At 36.1% G+C, this 18,271-nt stretch overlaps 1 protein-coding gene across 11 annotated transcripts in view; it reads right to left on the bottom strand.

Moving 5' to 3' along the window:
- Positions 1–1,382: 1,382 nt before the first annotated feature.
- PTBP3 (polypyrimidine tract binding protein 3) overlaps positions 1,383–18,271 on the bottom strand; it is a 98,488-nt gene continuing 81,599 nt past the window's right edge. For 10 of the 11 annotated variants that reach the window (XM_087419295.1, XM_087419296.1, XM_087419298.1 and 7 more), the window contains 7 exons: positions 17,096–17,173; positions 13,656–13,795; positions 13,375–13,408; positions 10,471–10,563; positions 9,524–9,740; positions 6,616–6,693; positions 1,383–6,463 (listed from right to left, as the gene is read on the bottom strand). In XM_087419295.1, coding sequence (XP_087275421.1) covers positions 6,331–6,463; positions 6,616–6,693; positions 9,524–9,740; positions 10,471–10,563; positions 13,375–13,408; positions 13,656–13,795; positions 17,096–17,173 — 773 coding nt within the window. In that variant the 3' untranslated portion in view covers positions 1,383–6,330. The remainder of the gene's footprint in view (positions 6,464–6,615; positions 6,694–9,523; positions 9,741–10,470; positions 10,564–13,374; positions 13,409–13,655; positions 13,796–17,095; positions 17,174–18,271) is intronic. The other variant, XM_087419293.1, reaches the window with a different exon arrangement.

Genomic DNA, 18,271 nt, shown 5'->3' with positions numbered 1-18,271 from the left:
ATCTCATTTTACTTTAAAATTTTCAAAAGTAGGTGGGCATTTTTACCCTTCAGCAGAAACACCTCCACCGTTTATGCACGTCTATACATGGGTTTTGGTAGTTTCCAGAAGAGTATATAAATACCCCAATTCTGCATACAGACCTTCAAGATAACCCTCACAGCACTTGGCAGGACAGAACTACAACACCTGGGGGCAATGGAGAGTACCAGATAACGTCGAGGAGACCTGGGTTCCAGTCCAGACTCTGCAATTATCTGGCATGTGGCCTTGGGCAAGTCAGTTCCTTCTCTGTGTCGCTTTAAAAAGTGGAAGTTGAACTGGGGGGTCACTTAGATCCACTTATGCTCAAAACTGCATGACTCTTAATGATGGTTATAAGCCCTCTGTTATGTAAATAAGCATTTCATGGTCAAGCAAGTTTACAAAGACCTCATTTGGCCATAGGGTTATTTTATCTTTTCCTGATAAAAATGCCTCTTATGCTTAAAAAAGAAAATCTGATCTAGTCACACTTATGGAGACAATAGATTTTATAGGTGAGCTAGCAAAGATCAGTAGTGGTTACCTAATTTTCTATTCCATTAAAAATAAATTCCCACTTAAAAGATCCTAGAGTAAAAGATTAAAATAAATGACTGCTTAGACTCCCATAATCCAATAACTCTAGAGTCTAGACATAAAAGATTTGTCTAAGGAAAAGCAATATAGAGGCAGCTGGTAACTGTTACCCTTTAATGAAAAAGGACACAAATTTGGTTTGAGATCACACTTTATGTCTCAAAATTTATGTATACTAATTCCATAGGGAAGCCAAAACGAACTGGAAAAAGTGTTCCAACTCTTGTTTGGCATTGCACATATATCAAGTGTGGGAGAGAGAGAAAGATACACAGAGAGAAAGAGAGAGCGAGCACTCACGCCAAGTGTGGCAACGTGTACTTGCATTAAAGGGGGAGTGCCATAGAAGCTGCATCACAGGACGATCAGAAAAGCACTTTGCTCCCATTGAGAAGTGCTCCTTAATTAAAAGAGAGGTAGTTAGTAGACTTAGGATTTTTCCAGTTTTTCAAGTTGTATGAATATGTGCTTGCTATTCTCTAACTATGACAGGTTTAGATGGACGGCTATGAAAAAGAAAAGAAAATATGACATCATTAGAATTACAGGTAAGACAAGGAGAAACCCAAAGTACAGACAAGAACACAGAAAATTTTTAAGAGAGTACAGATGTCATGACATTTATTAAAAGGCATGCTACAATGCTATACTTATAGGAAAAGAGATTAGAGATATCAAGTAATAGTCAGCAAATATACAAACTGAATGAAAATGGAATATACTGTAGTGTACAGAACCTTGAATTAACCATGCACTACGCATTTAGAAAATATGTTTTTTAATATTTTATCTTCTCTTTGCATATATAACATAATTCACTTCAACAATCACAGAATCCTTTTCTTCCAATGCCACAAACTGTGTTTACAAATGAAAGCTGGTACTGCTGCTTATCAAAATATACAAGACAATTGATGTTTTATATAAAACCACTTTATGTGTTAACTTGTTCCCAAAAACCTTTTTTTTTCTTTTTTGGCCTGGTTAAAAAAAATGTTGTTACAAATATTTACAGCATTTTCTTCTGTTAGATGAACATTCTTATAAACTGAAAAAGGGAATTTTATGAACAGACCACGTAAAACATAAGACAATGTCAGAGGCTCCTAGCTGTGCTATTTTTTTTCTTAAATACAGTACTGAAAATGCCCATCAAACCCTTGTCATCCTAATCCATTCTGTTCACATTTAAACTCCCATTTTCTCTAAGTAGTCTAGTCACCAATAGGAAATAGAAAGTAAAGGCCGCTTTGCACTGGGTCTCCTTTCAGAAAGGAGCTTGGGGAAAAAATGCTTAACAGAGAGGAGTGAAAACCAGAACAGTCAGTCTTTGGTCAGAGCAATGAGGTGACATTTTGATGCAAAACTTCGCTTGGTCAGCAATCTTTATAATTAGTACTTTCTGGATGTGGGATGAATTTTTAAAAGATCTGGGTAACAATGGTAAGGGGGAAAAAGGCCAGGGTATGATTTTTTTACATGACATCAAAAATAGCTATTCAAATATTTGTTATTACAACTACTACATAGATTCAAGAACTCAAAATAACACAACAACAACAACAATCTGTTTACAGTGCTGATTTAAGCTTGCCATGAACAGCTTTCAATCATGACTATTCTCACCAAGGTCAATGGACCAGACCACTATCCCTGTTCTCTGGAACATACACCTCAGGTTACAAAAACTAAGATGAATACCACAGATTCAGAGCAGCTCTGTTCTTGGACCTGCACAATGCTATATAACGAATATTATATGATAAATCCTTGATAAAGGCAAAAGTGTAACTGAGACTTCATTTACACAGTTACAATTCTTTGCTTGTATGAATAGTCTGTGGAATAACATTCTTTTAAAACTATATGGTACATATTTCCTGAAAACCAGAACACTGACACTACCTTAGTCTCAAATTGGAAGAAAATTAAGACTACTGAAGAAGGCACATAAACTTTGGTCCTGTTTTGTTTTCTCCCTCTATAAAACCCCAAAAACTAATATTTTAGTAATTTTCTATTTTAAACCATTCACAACTAACTCTTGGAATTTGCTCTGAAAAAAGACTGCAAATAGTCTTGTAGATAACAACACAGCTCTTTTAAAAGACAGCTGAGTTATATTTTCTTTAAAGGAAAAGTTTTGTGCAATCTAAATTGTATTTCTTTTAGCACAATAGTAGAATATTTTAAGTCTGGCAGTATTACTGCTGTTAACAACGGATCAAGATAAAGGAAAGGCTAAGAAAAATGCTTTGCACACAGTCGTGCTGTCTTTTTGGTTTTAAAAATAGCAGTACACATTAGGTTTTCTAAGAGAGATGCTGATAGCTTGGCAAACTTAGGGTTTTTAAGTGACTCATTGGGGGTAAAAACACATACTTCTGAGCTTGTCATCTTTTGTCCAAAAATATTTAGTGGGAAGAGAAGAGAAATTACATGATAATACACTCAATGAATACACTCTGCTAATGACATGGAAGCTTTGAAAAGTTTATATGAAACTGAATATTCATGCAAGTTACTTCTCATCAACTGAAGCAGAACCTATGATCACCATCCTAGGTGGAGCCAAAGAAGGCATTGCTCCCATAAGGAATCAGGCAGACAGAAATTGTCTCTCCAAAAACTGAGATATGCCACTTTCAACAACGAAATCAGAAACATTATTACAAACAACTGATTACAATATTTAGTCTTAAACAATTTACGGCATTCTGTAGGAGCTACTGGGTAATTCTGATACTTTCCAGGAGGTTATCAATTAAGATACTGGGTCATCTTTCTATTTGTTATCTCACACAAAACACATTTTACTGCTATGAAGTTATTTAAATCTCAAAGTAAAACTTTTTGGCATTAATTGCTACCGTTAAACACGTACTGCTATTTTTTAAAGTCCTGAATATATATACTTTGCGTAAATGTCAAGATACCTCCAAAAGTGATGAGACAATACTCCTTAAAATAAAGTATATGAACTTAAAAATAGGATACTATGACAGAGCAGTGAAAATAAACATTGCTTAGAAGATATCAAATAAATGCATGCCAAAACAGAAATACAAAGATCTAATTTTTCCACTACCCTGATATTTTTTAATCTTTTTACAGACACTATGCCAACACAAATACTGTAGATCTCTATAATTCAAACAGCAAATAACCCAATATGGACACATCCATGTGCTACAGCTAATTTTAGATGCAAACTGATGGTTTCAAACACAGTATTTTAAACAAGAATATCTCACTTTTCCAAATCTTGATTTGATTTTCTTTGTAAATAAGTTAGAATGTATATAATGTGCATATGTATGTACAACATTAGAAAAGTGTATGTATGTATACACACTTACCTATACACACACACACATACACACACACACAAATCCCTGAAAAGGATTCAAATGTTCTCACTCCGATTTAAAGGCCATTCCCTACTTCAAAATTACATTCAACACCATTATGGTCTCCCTTCTGCTACACTTCTGCTATACTTATGCTGAATGTTATGAGAATCATGAATTAAAATTACACAGTAATTCCTAACTCAAAGCTAATGAAATAATCCAATTTAACATGCTACTGAAAATTATAATAGTGCCTGTATGGAAGGAAAAAAAAAAGAAGGAAATTCTGGGAGATTTCTCAAAGAAAAATTTTTTTTTCCCTCTCCTCAGTGTTTTGGTAAAAATATACTTTATAAGCGAGAAAACAAAAACTAGATAAACGATTATACCTACCTATTCAGCCAATGCTAAAATTGATCCATTTGAAAGGTCTCAATTTAGTGTCCTCCTTCCTATTCTACGAACTAACTGTTGCTCAGTGTTGAGTGAATTCTGCTTTTTAACAACCTATCATATCTTTTGTAGTCTCCAATTTTCTGTAAAATTTCTTTTGTAAAAACCTTCCTGTGTTCAAATTACAGCTGGAATATAGCAAAGAGATTGAGATATTCTTTTAAAAGGTGAGATGAACTACTCTGAGAATCTGAAAAGTATAAAAGGAGTGAACAAAAATGACACTTTTGACAAATTCTGCTTTTAAAAAACCTGGCCAAGCACTGAAGGAATAATTAACAAAAGCAAAGTTTCTCATTAAAAAGAAACGATTTACATTATACAATCACTGAAGCAACAGTAAAATGTACTCTTACATTCAAACAAAAAGAGAAGGACAGAGTATGAGCAAGAACCCACCTTCTCATACTCCATATGTGGGCACTCGGTAATGAAGTTACATTAACAAAGAAAAGCAAGTTCTCACTTGAGTACTGAGAAAAATCAAGCAAACCTGAGACAAATTCTAATGGTGATAAAGATTAGACAAGATCCAGAAACTGAGATTGTATCTGATAGCCCCAAACTGGTATGCTATAACTGGCAATGACTGCTATTGGTCACAACGTGAAGAGGCCTACAGGTGTGCACTGAGTTATTTCCCAAACCATTCACCCTTTCCCACCCCATCTCTGCACCAAAGCACCAAAAATGTGAATAAAAACTATTACTTATTGAAAACCACTTAAAACTGCCATGAACAAAACCCTTTAAAATCCTACCAAAACAGGGAAAGAAAAAACAAAACGCTCACCAAGCCCACAATATAGCTTTCAAGATACTCAGATAAAACTCTAACCTATTGTATCATAAGCACATAATAAGGCACATAATAGGAAATTAAGTAAATACACAGTAATTCTGAATAAGTATTAGAGATTACAGTGGTACAAAAAACCCTTGAGATTAATTTTTTTCTAAAAGAAGACCTTACCAAAAATAACTTTTAAAAAATCTGTCAAACCATATGATAGACCTGAATATTCTCCTTAAGACTGTAAACTTTTTTTCTGAAAACAATTATAAAAAAGTAGTTTATAAGTAGGATTATTTTTTTTAAATGTTCCAAGATCATATTATATTATTCAGCAAATAAGTGTCATTTTGAAATTTAAAACATGATTTTTCCTAATAAAATTATTAATTATTCTGACACCTTAACAGATCTTGGTTGGATTCCACTTAATTTCCTTGGGGACAGTTGAGACACTTTATTTCTTCAAATAGTCTTAAAAAATTAAAGATATGCATTATTCAAAGGAGTGTCTAACAGTGAAAAAAAGAAACTATTGAAAGAAAACATGCAAGTTTATAATTTGCTTTCAATACAACCCAATGTTTATGTATAATAACTACCAATATATGCCAAATAATTACTGTAATTTATAAGTGAACATAATTTCCTATGGGGTCAAACTTCTGAATCATAAAGTTAAAAACTTGGTTATAAGTAATTCAAATTACTTACATCAACTAATTTTAAAAGTCTGTTTATGTTTAAATTTTTCAAAGTACAAAGGAGTTTAGAAATGTTGTATAAGGCTGATCTGGACCCAAACTAAAAGTCTGTCCTCTTGAAATCCAATTTAATATAGGGAATTAAATTATTGAAGAAAATTTTTCTCCTGAAGATTATTTTCATAGAAACTATGGTACAAAGGAAAAACAAACCTTTGATCACATATTGGCAGGGAAAAAAAAGAAAAAAGAACATCCTTTGATTTTTTGAATATACTTGAATATCAAACTCTGAAAGAGTTATTTTTGTGAAAGAGGCAGAATTGGTCTTGAGCTGTTTCAGTCTTATATCTGAAAGTTTTACTGAAATTATGGTCCAGTCTTAGAAGAAAAATTCACAGAAAAGTCAGATTGTAGATTTTGAGAAAGAAACTCTGAGGTGGTGATTTTCTCCAAGGTCATGGTTATGAAGCTCAATGAGGGCCTGGATTGCTTCTTCCACAGATCCCAACTGAATGAGTGCCATTTTGCGATCTTTCCTGAAAATGGTATAAGAAATATAAAAAGTATATAGAATTAATTTTGCCTACAAACCTCCTCCCTAACCCTAGAAGACTTCATTGTATCTACCTTAAAAATTTGCATACCATATTAAAGAATGTTAATGTATTTCTTGAAAGCATGGACTTACTGAAAGAATTTAAAAGCCTTCACTGAACATCCAGCTTCTGTGAAAAGGTTCTTCAGATCATCCACTGTAACAGAAGGGCTGTGAAAACATTACAGAGAGTCAACTATCTTAGGCCTAATTCTCAAATGAAGCAAAGATTAACTTTTGCAATCATCAAATCTCCAGAGCACCTCACATTTCAAAGAGAATAAAGCCATGCAATGAAGACATGATTTGGAAGTGCCCTGAAAGATGTTCAAGGCTGACACATACACGTCCTCAAACAATGGAATTTTGTCTCAAATCTTTTGCAAAAGATTTAGGCAGGTATATATAGAACAAGAAAACTTTTCTATATTTATTCTTTTAAAGGGATTATTACCCATACCATTGGCTTCAGTAATTAACTCTAGTACTTCCAAAGCTACTTCCCCAGTTCTAACTTGTCTGCTAAAGTCCAGGGTTCTACATTTTCAACTGCTTTCAGTGTAATTATGAATATGTGTATGTGGTAGCCAGGCTCTAAGATGGCCCCCCAATTACTCTTACCTCCTAGTATTCACGCTCTTGGATATGCCCCTCCCATACTGAATAGGGATGTCCTCTGTAACTTCAGGGTATTGCAGAAATGACGTGTGACTTCTGAGGCTGAGAGATATTGTGGTTTCCACCTTGCCCTCTCTTGAATCATTAGCTTTGTAAGAAACTAGCTGCTATTTCATGAGGGCAGTCAAGCAACCAAATGGAGAGGTCCTTGTGGCAAAGAACCGAGGCTTCCTGTCAACAACTAGTGAGCCACTTTGGAAGTGGATCCTCTAGCCTCAGTTAAGCCTTCAGATGCAACCTCATGAGAGAGTCTCAGTTAGAACAACCCAGCTAAGCCACTTCTGGATTCCTGACTCACAGTAACAGTATGAGATAATGAACATTTAAGCTATTAAGTTTTGGGATGATCTGTTATGCAATAGTGGATAACTAATATAGTGGCCTATTGCATGAGAGTTAACTGACTAAAAGCAGACTCTTCCTCATCTCACAACTGCTAGCAAGGACAGGGTAGTAAAATAACAAACGGCTCTGCAGGGAGATAGATCTGAGTTCACATCCATTTCTCATTCGTTTGGTGTGTCACTCTGAGTAAGTCACTTAACATGAGCCTCTCAGTTTCACTGATAAAATGAAACTAATGACCTTACTTCAAAGGTTATTATGAATAAATTGATAGAGACAGACAGTAGAATAGTGGTTACTAGGGACAGGAAATGGGGAGTTACTGTTGAATGGGTACAGAGCTTCAGTTTGGGGTGATGACAAGAATCTGCAGATGGAGAGAGGTAATGGTTGCACATTACGAATGCACTTAATGTGCATGTACACTGAACGGCACAATCAGAAATGGTTAAAATGGTAAAGTTTATGTTATGTATATTTCAGCACAATATTTTTAAAAAGGTTATTATGAAGATTAAATGAGGTAACACATGTAAAACACCAGCATAGTGCCCAGAACTTGGTAGATGGTTCAGAAAAATATTAACATCTTGTCCCTCCTCTACCTACCTACATGTCCTATGAAGGCTGCAACTTGAGACCAGCTCCTGGATAATGTATGGTACTTAAGAAGGTAACAATGAGAAGCCTGCCTTAGTACCTAAATATGTTGCCCCTCTACCTGACTACACAGTGATGAGCTGCTAAATTCACATAATCTAAATTTTTTTAAGTGACTCCTCCAGTTTCCTAGCTGGCATGAGGTTTGAGCAACTGCCTAATTCAGATTCAAGGTTTCTCCATGTAGCCTACCAGAGACTAGCTGGGAGCCTGAGCATTCAATACTATTTTGAATAATTATTTTCTATTCCTATTCATCTTCTATTCTCATTCTCAATAATGGTCCAGAATGTTCACCCTTCTCCATTCCCTCAGTCTTTAAGTTTCCACACACGAGCCCACACAACCATACCCCACAGCTTTTATCCCCCCCTTTCCAAAGCTTATCCCCCTTCATGTATTAGATCAAGTTATACAAAATTGTCAGCTTTATAGATTAAGGATTTCAAGAATTAGAGTGGGTTGCCATATGTTTTCTATAAAGGGCCACACAGTAAATATCTTAGGCTTTGATGGCCATAGAGTCTCTGTTGCAACTATTCAGCTTTGCTATTGTAGCTCAAAAGCAGCCATAGATAATACGGAAATGAATGAGTGTGGTTGTGTTCCACGAAACTTTACTTATGGAAAGTGAAATCTGAATTTTATACAATTTTCTCAAGTCTCAAATCATAAACAGCAAATCACTTTTGCTTTATTCCCAACCATCTGAAAATGTAAAAATCAACCTTAGCTTACAGTCATACAAAAACAGATGGATCTGGCCCATGGGCTGTAGTTTGTCAATCCCTGAGTTAGAAGATGACTAAAGAATAAGTCTACTACAACACTGGTTAATAGAGGTGGTCACAACAAAATAATTTTTAGCTTTTAAGTAACTAACATATATATACACGGCTTTGCAGGTTGTGGATTAAAAATAGAGAATTCATTTTTAACAATTTCTTAGACATAAATTATTTGATTTTGCTATGTTGGTTACTTGAGTCTTTACTTCTATACAAAGGGATGAACAAGTATGTACTGATGGAATATTTCTGCATTAACTTATTTTTATATGTTTTTATAACTGAAAGGTAACTAGCTGCTAATTTTCTACTTGGAAAGAAAATTTTAAAACATTGCTATCTTTCACTTTTGGAGCATTTGACTGGACAGACAACCTTCTTAAGACATGATGGCAAATAAATCATCTCACAAAAAATTAGTGAATAGGACAACTGCTACATAAGAATAACTGCAGAGTTTTTACCTCTCCCAAACCATATATTGTAGATTATTAACCATCTAAATGAATAATAACTAATTAGATACATACGGGATGTTGGAAAGATGCAGAGTGGCTGATGGTGGAAAAATATTCTGGAAGTTTTTAGAGCCAGGCTTTTTAAAGCGATGCAATGGACTATTGCTAAAATCCTTAGTCAGACCTTGGTCTTCCTGTCCCTCTCGAGGAAGCTGAACTGCTTGATGTTTGGAGAGTGTAGCGCGAAGCACTTTTCCATAAAGTCTCTGACCACTCAGGTGGTTCATTGCTGGTACATAAAAAGAAAATAAGCAAAGTTTGAGTATTAGGATACAGTCTCTAAAGTTTGTCTACATTATCATAAATTCTTTTTATTTAGTCATTTAAAAATATATTGTCAGTTTGAGGGTTAAAATGGTTTTAAATCCAAAAATGCTTACATATAGAAATATATTAAATGACTTTGTTTTACTATAATGAAAGAAACGCAATCAAACAAAAAATACCGATCTTCCTAGCAGAGTGCTAGGAAGTTCCAGAGTGCCAGGAACTTAGGCAGTGCTCAGGAAATGGTTACTGAATAAATTAGTTTAATCTCAAGCAAAGCATTTTTTATAAAAAAAAATCTGAGTAGTAACATTTCAATAGCCACTGTAACAATGAACAGTGAGGCCATGGAACTACACTTTCTCGCACCATCATTACGAAGTTTGCCCAAACTTTTAAGCCATTCAACAGTTTTAGAGAACTTAATTTGGAAGGAAAACAAACAAAAAATAAAAGGAAACAAAACAAGTCATGTTTATTAGTCTAAATTTAATGGAAAAACCCTAAAGTCAAGTTCTAAACAGCAATAATATGTTCAAGTAGATATATGAACTTCAGAGTAATATTTTTCAATCTTAAAATATAAGCAGGTCCAAATAATAACGAAGACATTAGCATAAAGAGGTACTCTTCAGTAAAATTTGCATACGTAAAAGCAGCAGGCTATCATGACTATTACTACTTATCAGTACCCAGCTGAGCTTGATTTGCATCTGCCATCTGAACCAAGGCATTTTCTTTCTTATTAAACATAATCTTGACTCGATGTACATCACCATATACTCCTAAGTAAAAAGACAAAACAGTTTTTAATGCCCGACTGCATAATGTTTAATTAATTTTACTAATACATTTAAAGAAGGCCTCTTTCTTATACATATATTCCCTGGGCAATTTCATACATATGCTCCTAAGTTTGTAACTCTTCTATGTTTCAGATCTATTAACCTACTCACCCTTTTTCTCTTGGATGTCACCAAAACACTTCAAATTTAATATGTCCCAAACCGATTTCTCTCTCCTTCCTCTCCCCACTTTCAGTGTTTACTAACTCTGTTGATAAATATTACCATCATCCACATATCTGCTCCAGCCAGACATCTGGGAGTCATCTTTTGGCTTCTTCCTTTCCTTGAACTCTTACAACCAACCAATCACCAGCACCCACTGATTCTAGGGTCTAAATACTTCTCACATTTGTCCACCTCTTCCCGTTCTCACTACCATCAAAGCTATCATCACCATTTCACCTCTGGACTATCTTAACAGCCTCCTAATTGATCTCATCACATCCACTTTTTCTATACTAGTGTTTCCCAAAGTGGGTTCCACATTCAAAGGACAGGCAAAATGATTCTTTGGTGTATGGGAGGAAAATAATCAAACTCCTATTTATACGGATTTGTTTATATAAACCAATATGAAAAACTACATTTTACTAATTTTTAATACATAGATGAAATTATAGGCAGATGTTTCTACAATATGAAGCACATTCTCTCATTCTTTTATTCCGTCTATTTATGTGCTGATATTATAACAACAAGACCCTTAAATAGCAGCATCATTACTATACTTTGTAATGTGATGACAGACCGACTAAGAGAATCTTCAAGGCACACGAAGGAGTGCTGGTTTTCCTGTGGGGAAGCACCTAAGAATAACTGAACTTAGAGATGAATGTAGTTTTAAAATTTAAAACAAAAGGATAAGTATTCCAAATTAGCTGTCCTTCTCAGAAATGACAAGTGGCTGAATATTCTTTTTTTTTTTTTTTTTTTTTTTTGTGAGCAAGATCAGCCCTGTGCTAACATCTGCCAATCCTCCTTTTTTTTTCTGCTGAAGAAGACTGGCGTTGGGCTAACATCCGTGCCCATCTTCCTCCACTTTATATGGGACGCTGCCACAGCATGGCTTGCCAAGCGGCGCATCGGTGCGCGCCTGGGATCCGAATCGGCGAACCCCGGGCCGCTGCAGCAGAGCGCACGCACTTAACTGCTTGTGCCACCGGGCCAGCCCCCTGAAATATTCTTTAAAAAAATAACACATACTGTTCGTTTTTCAAGTTGAGGGTGACATTTTTTTTAATGAGAAATTAACTACTTTTATAAAGTAACGTGCTTTGGCTATTAAAGAGACATGAAAATGAATCATTAATACATAATTCTGTTACTGAAAATTACATAAATCTGTCATAAATAAAAACTTTTATAGTAACTGCAAATGAACATGAAGGATCTCTGTGGGGCGATGGAAATGTTCTAAAATTGGACTGTGGGGGCCGGCTCCGTGGCTTGGCGGTTAGGTGTGCGCGCTCTGATGCTGGCGGCCCGGGTTCGGGTCCCGGGGGCGCCCCGGGGCACCGCTTCTCCGTCCAACGTGAGGCCGGGTCCCACGTACAGCAACTGGAAGGATGTGAACCTATGACATTCGGCTATCTGCTGGGGCTTTGGGGGGAAAAAACTGAATAAATAAAATCTTTAAAATTGGACTGTGGTAATGGATGCGACTCTGTAAATTTACTAAAAATCACTGAGTTGTATACCTAAAGCAGGTGAATTGTATGACTATAATTTATACCTCTAAAACTGTTAAATCTTTAAAATATTAAATTTTGCTTATTTCATTGCTCTTACATTTCTGTTTGTACATATTATACTGTACATATACGATTTAGTAAAGGATGGATGAAATTTATGAATAATTCTTCATATATAAAATAAATTAGGAGTATGTGTGGGCCGGCCCTGTGGCTTGGTGGTTAAGTGCGCGTGCTGCAATGCTGGTGGCCCGGGTTCGGATCCCGGGTGCGCATCGAGGCACCACTTCTCCGTCCATCCTGAGGCCGAGTCCCACATACAGCAACTAGAAGGATGTGCAGCTGTGACATACAACTATCTACTGGGGCTTTGGGGGGAAAAAACAAAATAAATAAAATCTTTAAAAAAAAAAAAAAAAAGGAGTATGTGTTAATTTTTTTTTTAACTGAGAGGGGAACACTATTAGAAAGTTTGGAGACTTTTTTTTTTTGGAGACTATTTTTAAAACCTGAATCTCCTATGCCTCTCTCCTGTTTAAAACTATTCAATGGTTTCTCACTGTTCTTAGGTTAAAAACCAAGCTCCTTAATTTAGCTTACAAAGCTCTTCATGACCTTGCCCCTCCCCTATCCATCTGTCCACCTTCAAATCCCTTACACTCTCCATCGGGTTTCCTTCACTTCCATGTTTCAGGAGCTCCCTCTCTCAATGCTAATATCTGTAAAAGGACATTGCTCTCATCCCACCCCTCTTTTGCCTGGCTAACACTTGCTCATTTTTCACAAGTCAGCTTAACTGTCATTGCTATTGGTACATCATCTTTGATTCACTCAGCTAGGTTATGCCTCCCAGCTATATGCTCCCATTACAATCTGTATTTCTCTTTTTATAAAACTTTATTTTAATTGTAATTACTTACAACGTCTTATTCGCTACTCTATCCTCGGTGTCAAACACACTACTTGGCACATAGAGATAATCAATAAATATTACTCAATGATGAAATGTGTTCAATCCACATCACAGATAATATTAAAACAGCAAAAAAGAACTTACCAAATAGGATAAAAAGCCCATGTGGTGTGACAAGCTGTTTGAAAAGGATAATACAAGATATAAGTGTCTGATTAATTTAAGTAAAAATTTAAAATAAGTTTACTTATAATAACGACAGCTGACTTTGTTTCAAGCATAGATTTTATATGCTTCTTCTATATATATTAGTGATGAATTTTAATAAAAATCCTTAAAACATTTTCATTTGAATACCACCTTAGATCAGTAGCTACTAAACCTCCTCCTGAAAGACGATTTACATATAATATTTTTCAACTCACATCAGGATTGAGATTGGTGACAAGTAGAACAGAATTTCCTGGTATACCACTAGCCCCAGGAATGGCCATCCTTCCAGTGACAGCAGAGGAGGTGATTGTGAGCGGACCGAGAGCTCCAGGAACAGTTTGGACTGACAGACCTTTTTAAAACATCAAAAGCATTTCATATTCTAGTTATCTGGAGAATTACAACACTTGATATAATTTAAGTAAATATACGAAGACAAAAGCAAAAATATAGAAGAAAATGTGTCAAAGTACCATAAAGATATCGAAGGCCAGTTTTCTGCCCTACAGAGGCTATCTGGAAGTCGGTTCCTCATTCTTTAACATTATCATACTCAGTACTCTATTATTTATATGGTACTTTGCAGAGCAACTGAATTCACTGGTCTTAAAAGCAATTAGGATTTTTGGAGGGTCTATCAACTACAAGCACTCCCTCTGTTTCTTGAAATAGACATATTCCAGCACATTACTATAAGGAGATATAATTTTCATATTGACTTCTATCATAAAATCAGATATAGTAAAAAAAAAAAAAAAAAAAAGGTCCTTCAGCAGAGGTCACAAATATGCATTCTAGGTAGTATTTGCATGTTCTAAAACCGGACTGTGGTAACAGCTGCACAACTCTGTAAACTTATTAAAACTCAGAGCTGTATACCTAAAACAGGTGAACTGTATACACGCCGAGTATATGACATTCTGTATAGGAAAAGTGTTTTGTAACCTTGTGAAGTGCTATGTAAACATTATTATCATCAACAATATAGATTTACAGAATTCAATAGTCTTTTGTAGCAAAAATTTTCAGAGCTCTCTACTCCCCTAAATATTCCAGAACTACTGAAAATTCTATAACATTGAAATATTGACACTATACACTATACTTAAAACAGCACACTTTCTCAGAAGGTCCCACTATTTGTGTTCTCAGCTTAAAAGTTATCTGAAGTAGGGGCCGGCCCGGTGGCACAAGCGGTTGGGTGCGCGTGCTCCGCTGCGGCGGCCCGGGGTTCGCTGGTTCGGATCCCGGGCGCGCACCGACGCACCGCTTGGTAAGCCATGCTGTGGCGGCGTCCCATATAAAGTGGAGGAAGATAGGCACAGATGTTAGCCCAGGGCCGTCTTCCTCAGCAAAAAAAGAGGAGGATTGGCGGATGTTAGCTCAGGGCTGATCTCCTCACAACAACAACAAAAAAAAGTTATCTGAAGTAAAACCTCTAGTTTATGTAAAATGAACCAGTTCCTTAATTTATTCTTTAAGGTCAAAATTCCTTGATAGACAGAGTCTGGCCACTTTACCACAAATTATGTAATTAAATTGCAATTGAGTTTACATTCAGACTGTTCTGCTTGACAATCTAAAAAGGTCATTACTACCATCATCCTGTTGAATTTTGAAACTGTGCAGACCACCTTCTCACGCTAGATACTTTTCCATGAAATCTATACTCCATAATCCTTCACATGACCTCTTCCTATGCCCCTCCAATACAACCCTGCAACTTTTGAATAACTTTTGTAGGTCTACTTACATACCCCCAACAGTACCCCTTAGCTATGTTGTAGGGTGTATACATATATCGCCCTACTAGACCTTAAAAGTCTTATCAACTCAGGAGCCCTCTTTATGCATTTTTTCTCTTTCTTAACATCTACTAAGCGTTTTATATATAGAGTGTGTCAAAAAGAAATATCTAGGGGCCAGCCCAGTGGCGTAGTGGTTAAGTTCGTGCCTTCCACTTCGGCGGCCTGGGGTTCACAGGTTGAGATCCCAGGCGTGGACCTATGCACCACTTATCAAGCTATGCTGTGGCAGGTGTCCCACATACAAAGTAGAGGAAGATGGGCATGGATGTTAGCCCAGGGCCAATCTTCCTCAGCAAAAAGAGGACTGTTAACAGGTGTTACCAATTAGCTCAGGGCTAATCTTTCTCACCAAAAAAAAAAAAAAAAAAACGAAAAAGAAATATCTAAAATGAAGGAAACCATATTTCACTATTTTCAAATGTATATCAATTAAACTTTTGGGAGCTTCAAATAAATAAAATGTATAACGCCTTCATTTTAATGGTATAGGTAGAATATTCACTCAAACATATGTTAAGTCAGTTATTGATTGATTGATTGATTGATTGATTGAGGAAGATCAGCCCTGAGCTAACAGCCATGCTAATCTTCCTCTTTTTGCTGAGGAAGACCGGCTCTAAGCTAACATCTATTGCCAATCCTCCTCCTTTTTTTTTTTTTCCCACAAAGCCCCAGTAGATAGTTGTTATGTCACAGTTGCACATGCTTCTAGTTGCTGTATGTGGGATGCCGCCTCAGCATGGCTGGAGAAGCGGTGCGTTGGTGCACGCCCGGGATCTGAACCCAGGCCGCCAGCAGCGGAGCGCGTGTACTTAACCGCTAAGCCACAAAGCCAGCCCCCATATGTTAAGTCTTAAAACCACCAAAACCTTCAAACTTAAACCTCAACCTTCTTATCATTCTTTCCTTTTTAGTTAACTTTGCCCTCTCCATCAAAGAGAGATTGGTTAAAATTTCCCAGAATTAGAAAGGTAAGATATAAAGACTATTGCCAGAAAGCAGCTATGTTGCAATTTAAATGACAATTATATTCATGAATCAGTTGGAAGCTGGAAATGTCATATGTAGACGAGGCTTAACACTATGCCACACTCTAATCACTAGCCTCAGTGTTTTCTTTAGGCACCAGAGATAAAACCATAAAGTAATTGTTTTTCTTCTCCTTAAGTTATGACCAAATTCATTTTGTTTACTATTTGGCAAAGAGGGAGAAAGCCGTTATCAAAGTATTAACCAACTGCTAGCTCTTAATTATCTCCATTAGTTAAAGAAAAAAATATATATATCCCCTGAAATAAACAGCATGCATACCCTCTATGGTTATCTTCTGAACCCATTAATGACCAAAAAAAAGGATTTACAAATAAGCTGAATACTAAATGTTTATTAATTCAAATATTTACTGACTGCATAGTATGTACCGAATGCCACCAAAGGCACTGAAGACACAAAGATAAATAAGACACAGGTCTTTTCAACATGTAATTGATAGGCATATCAGCAAAGACGGAAGCAGCTCATACACTTTATATAATAACTGAAAAGGCAAATCTAAGGTTATTTAATATAGTCAACCTATAGTTATCTGGCAAGTAAAATGGCAAAGTATAAATGATGTACAACACTTAATAGAATTTTGGGGTTCAGAATGGAACTCAAGAGAATTATTTATAAATACAAGGAAGCTGTGCATCACACAATGAGCCACTTCTATGACTGATATACATAATGCTTTTATTGTAAATGCTTCAAATATGCTAATATTTTTTACCTTGGTTAAGTTCCTAGAAAATACAGAACATCATTAAAAAATCATTTCAAATTCAACTTTTTAAAAGAGTCACCTGTAGCTTGAGGAAATCCAATGGCTGGGGCAAATCCAGCAGCCCCTGCGTATGGTGAGGAAATTATACCTGGTGCACCTAATGGGGAAGAGAAGCTAAAATAAATATAATACCTTCTATAAATATGGTTAGTACAGCAATATAAAATGGCTCTATGAGGATATATTATTGATAAGGAGATTCTGTTATGGAGTAAAGACTTGTTCAACAGGTGATCCTTAATGTATAAGCAAAGAGCCTCTGCCACTTCCAGAGGCTAACTCCTTTCAACTGGGTTCAAGATCCAAGAGCACAGCTTAGCTGTTAGTTGGTTCTGAGTTGTTAGTCTGTGATTGCGTTTCAGTCTATTTAGTTTTGTTACATAGTTTGAGATTTTGCCCTTATTTAGAGCATTGTTTCTATGTGAAAATCATTAAATACTTATTAAATTGTAGTGTACCTATGGGGTACTCTGCTGATAAAAAGAAATATGAAATAAAAATCCTTGCCTTTGCAAGGCTTACAAATTAAAATATGAATTACAGGAGATTCATATGTTGAGGATCTAGTGGTTTAAATACAAATGTACAGCAAGTGGTCTAAGAAGGGATCACAGAGGATTCACTGTGATTGTTTGGAGGTTTCTCAGGAGGTAAAACTTGAGCTAGACATTATATAATTGAAAGCACAGTGCTTAGTGTCTACCAGATGCTAAACAAATGCTGGTATTCTTCCTTTTCCTTTTAGAAGCCTGGTGATTGTGCACCATCAACAAAAACAGAAGTTAGTTCCAATGGAGGAGTCAGTAGTAGGAGGAAAACAACTTAGTTTTGGAAATTGTGAAGGTTGTGGTGACGGTAAGACATTCAAACGGAAATGCCCACAGGTGGAAATGAGGGGGCAAACTCAGAATAACTATTATAAGACACATATTTGTAAACCATCTATGTAGAAATAAATGTAGAAGTCATGAAAATGAGAGCTCCACTAAAAAGGGCACAAGATAAGAAATGAAGAGAGCTAAAAACAGAACCTGCGAGAATTAGTACACTTAAGTGGTAGAGGAAGGAAGAGAACCATTCTAACGAACAGAGAAAAAGAGAACACCCTTAGGAAAAAAACAAAGTGAATCAGGCCGGCCTGTGGCTTAGCGGTTAAGTGCGCGCTCCGCTGCTGGCGGCCTGGGTTCGGATCCCG

Source organism: Ceratotherium simum, chromosome 29, assembly GCF_057802395.1.
Source record: "Ceratotherium simum simum isolate JZ-2026a chromosome 29, ASM5780239v1, whole genome shotgun sequence".
Classification (NCBI taxonomy): Eukaryota; Metazoa; Chordata; class Mammalia; order Perissodactyla; family Rhinocerotidae; genus Ceratotherium; species Ceratotherium simum.
This window is presented reverse-complemented; position numbering and strand designations above follow the sequence as displayed.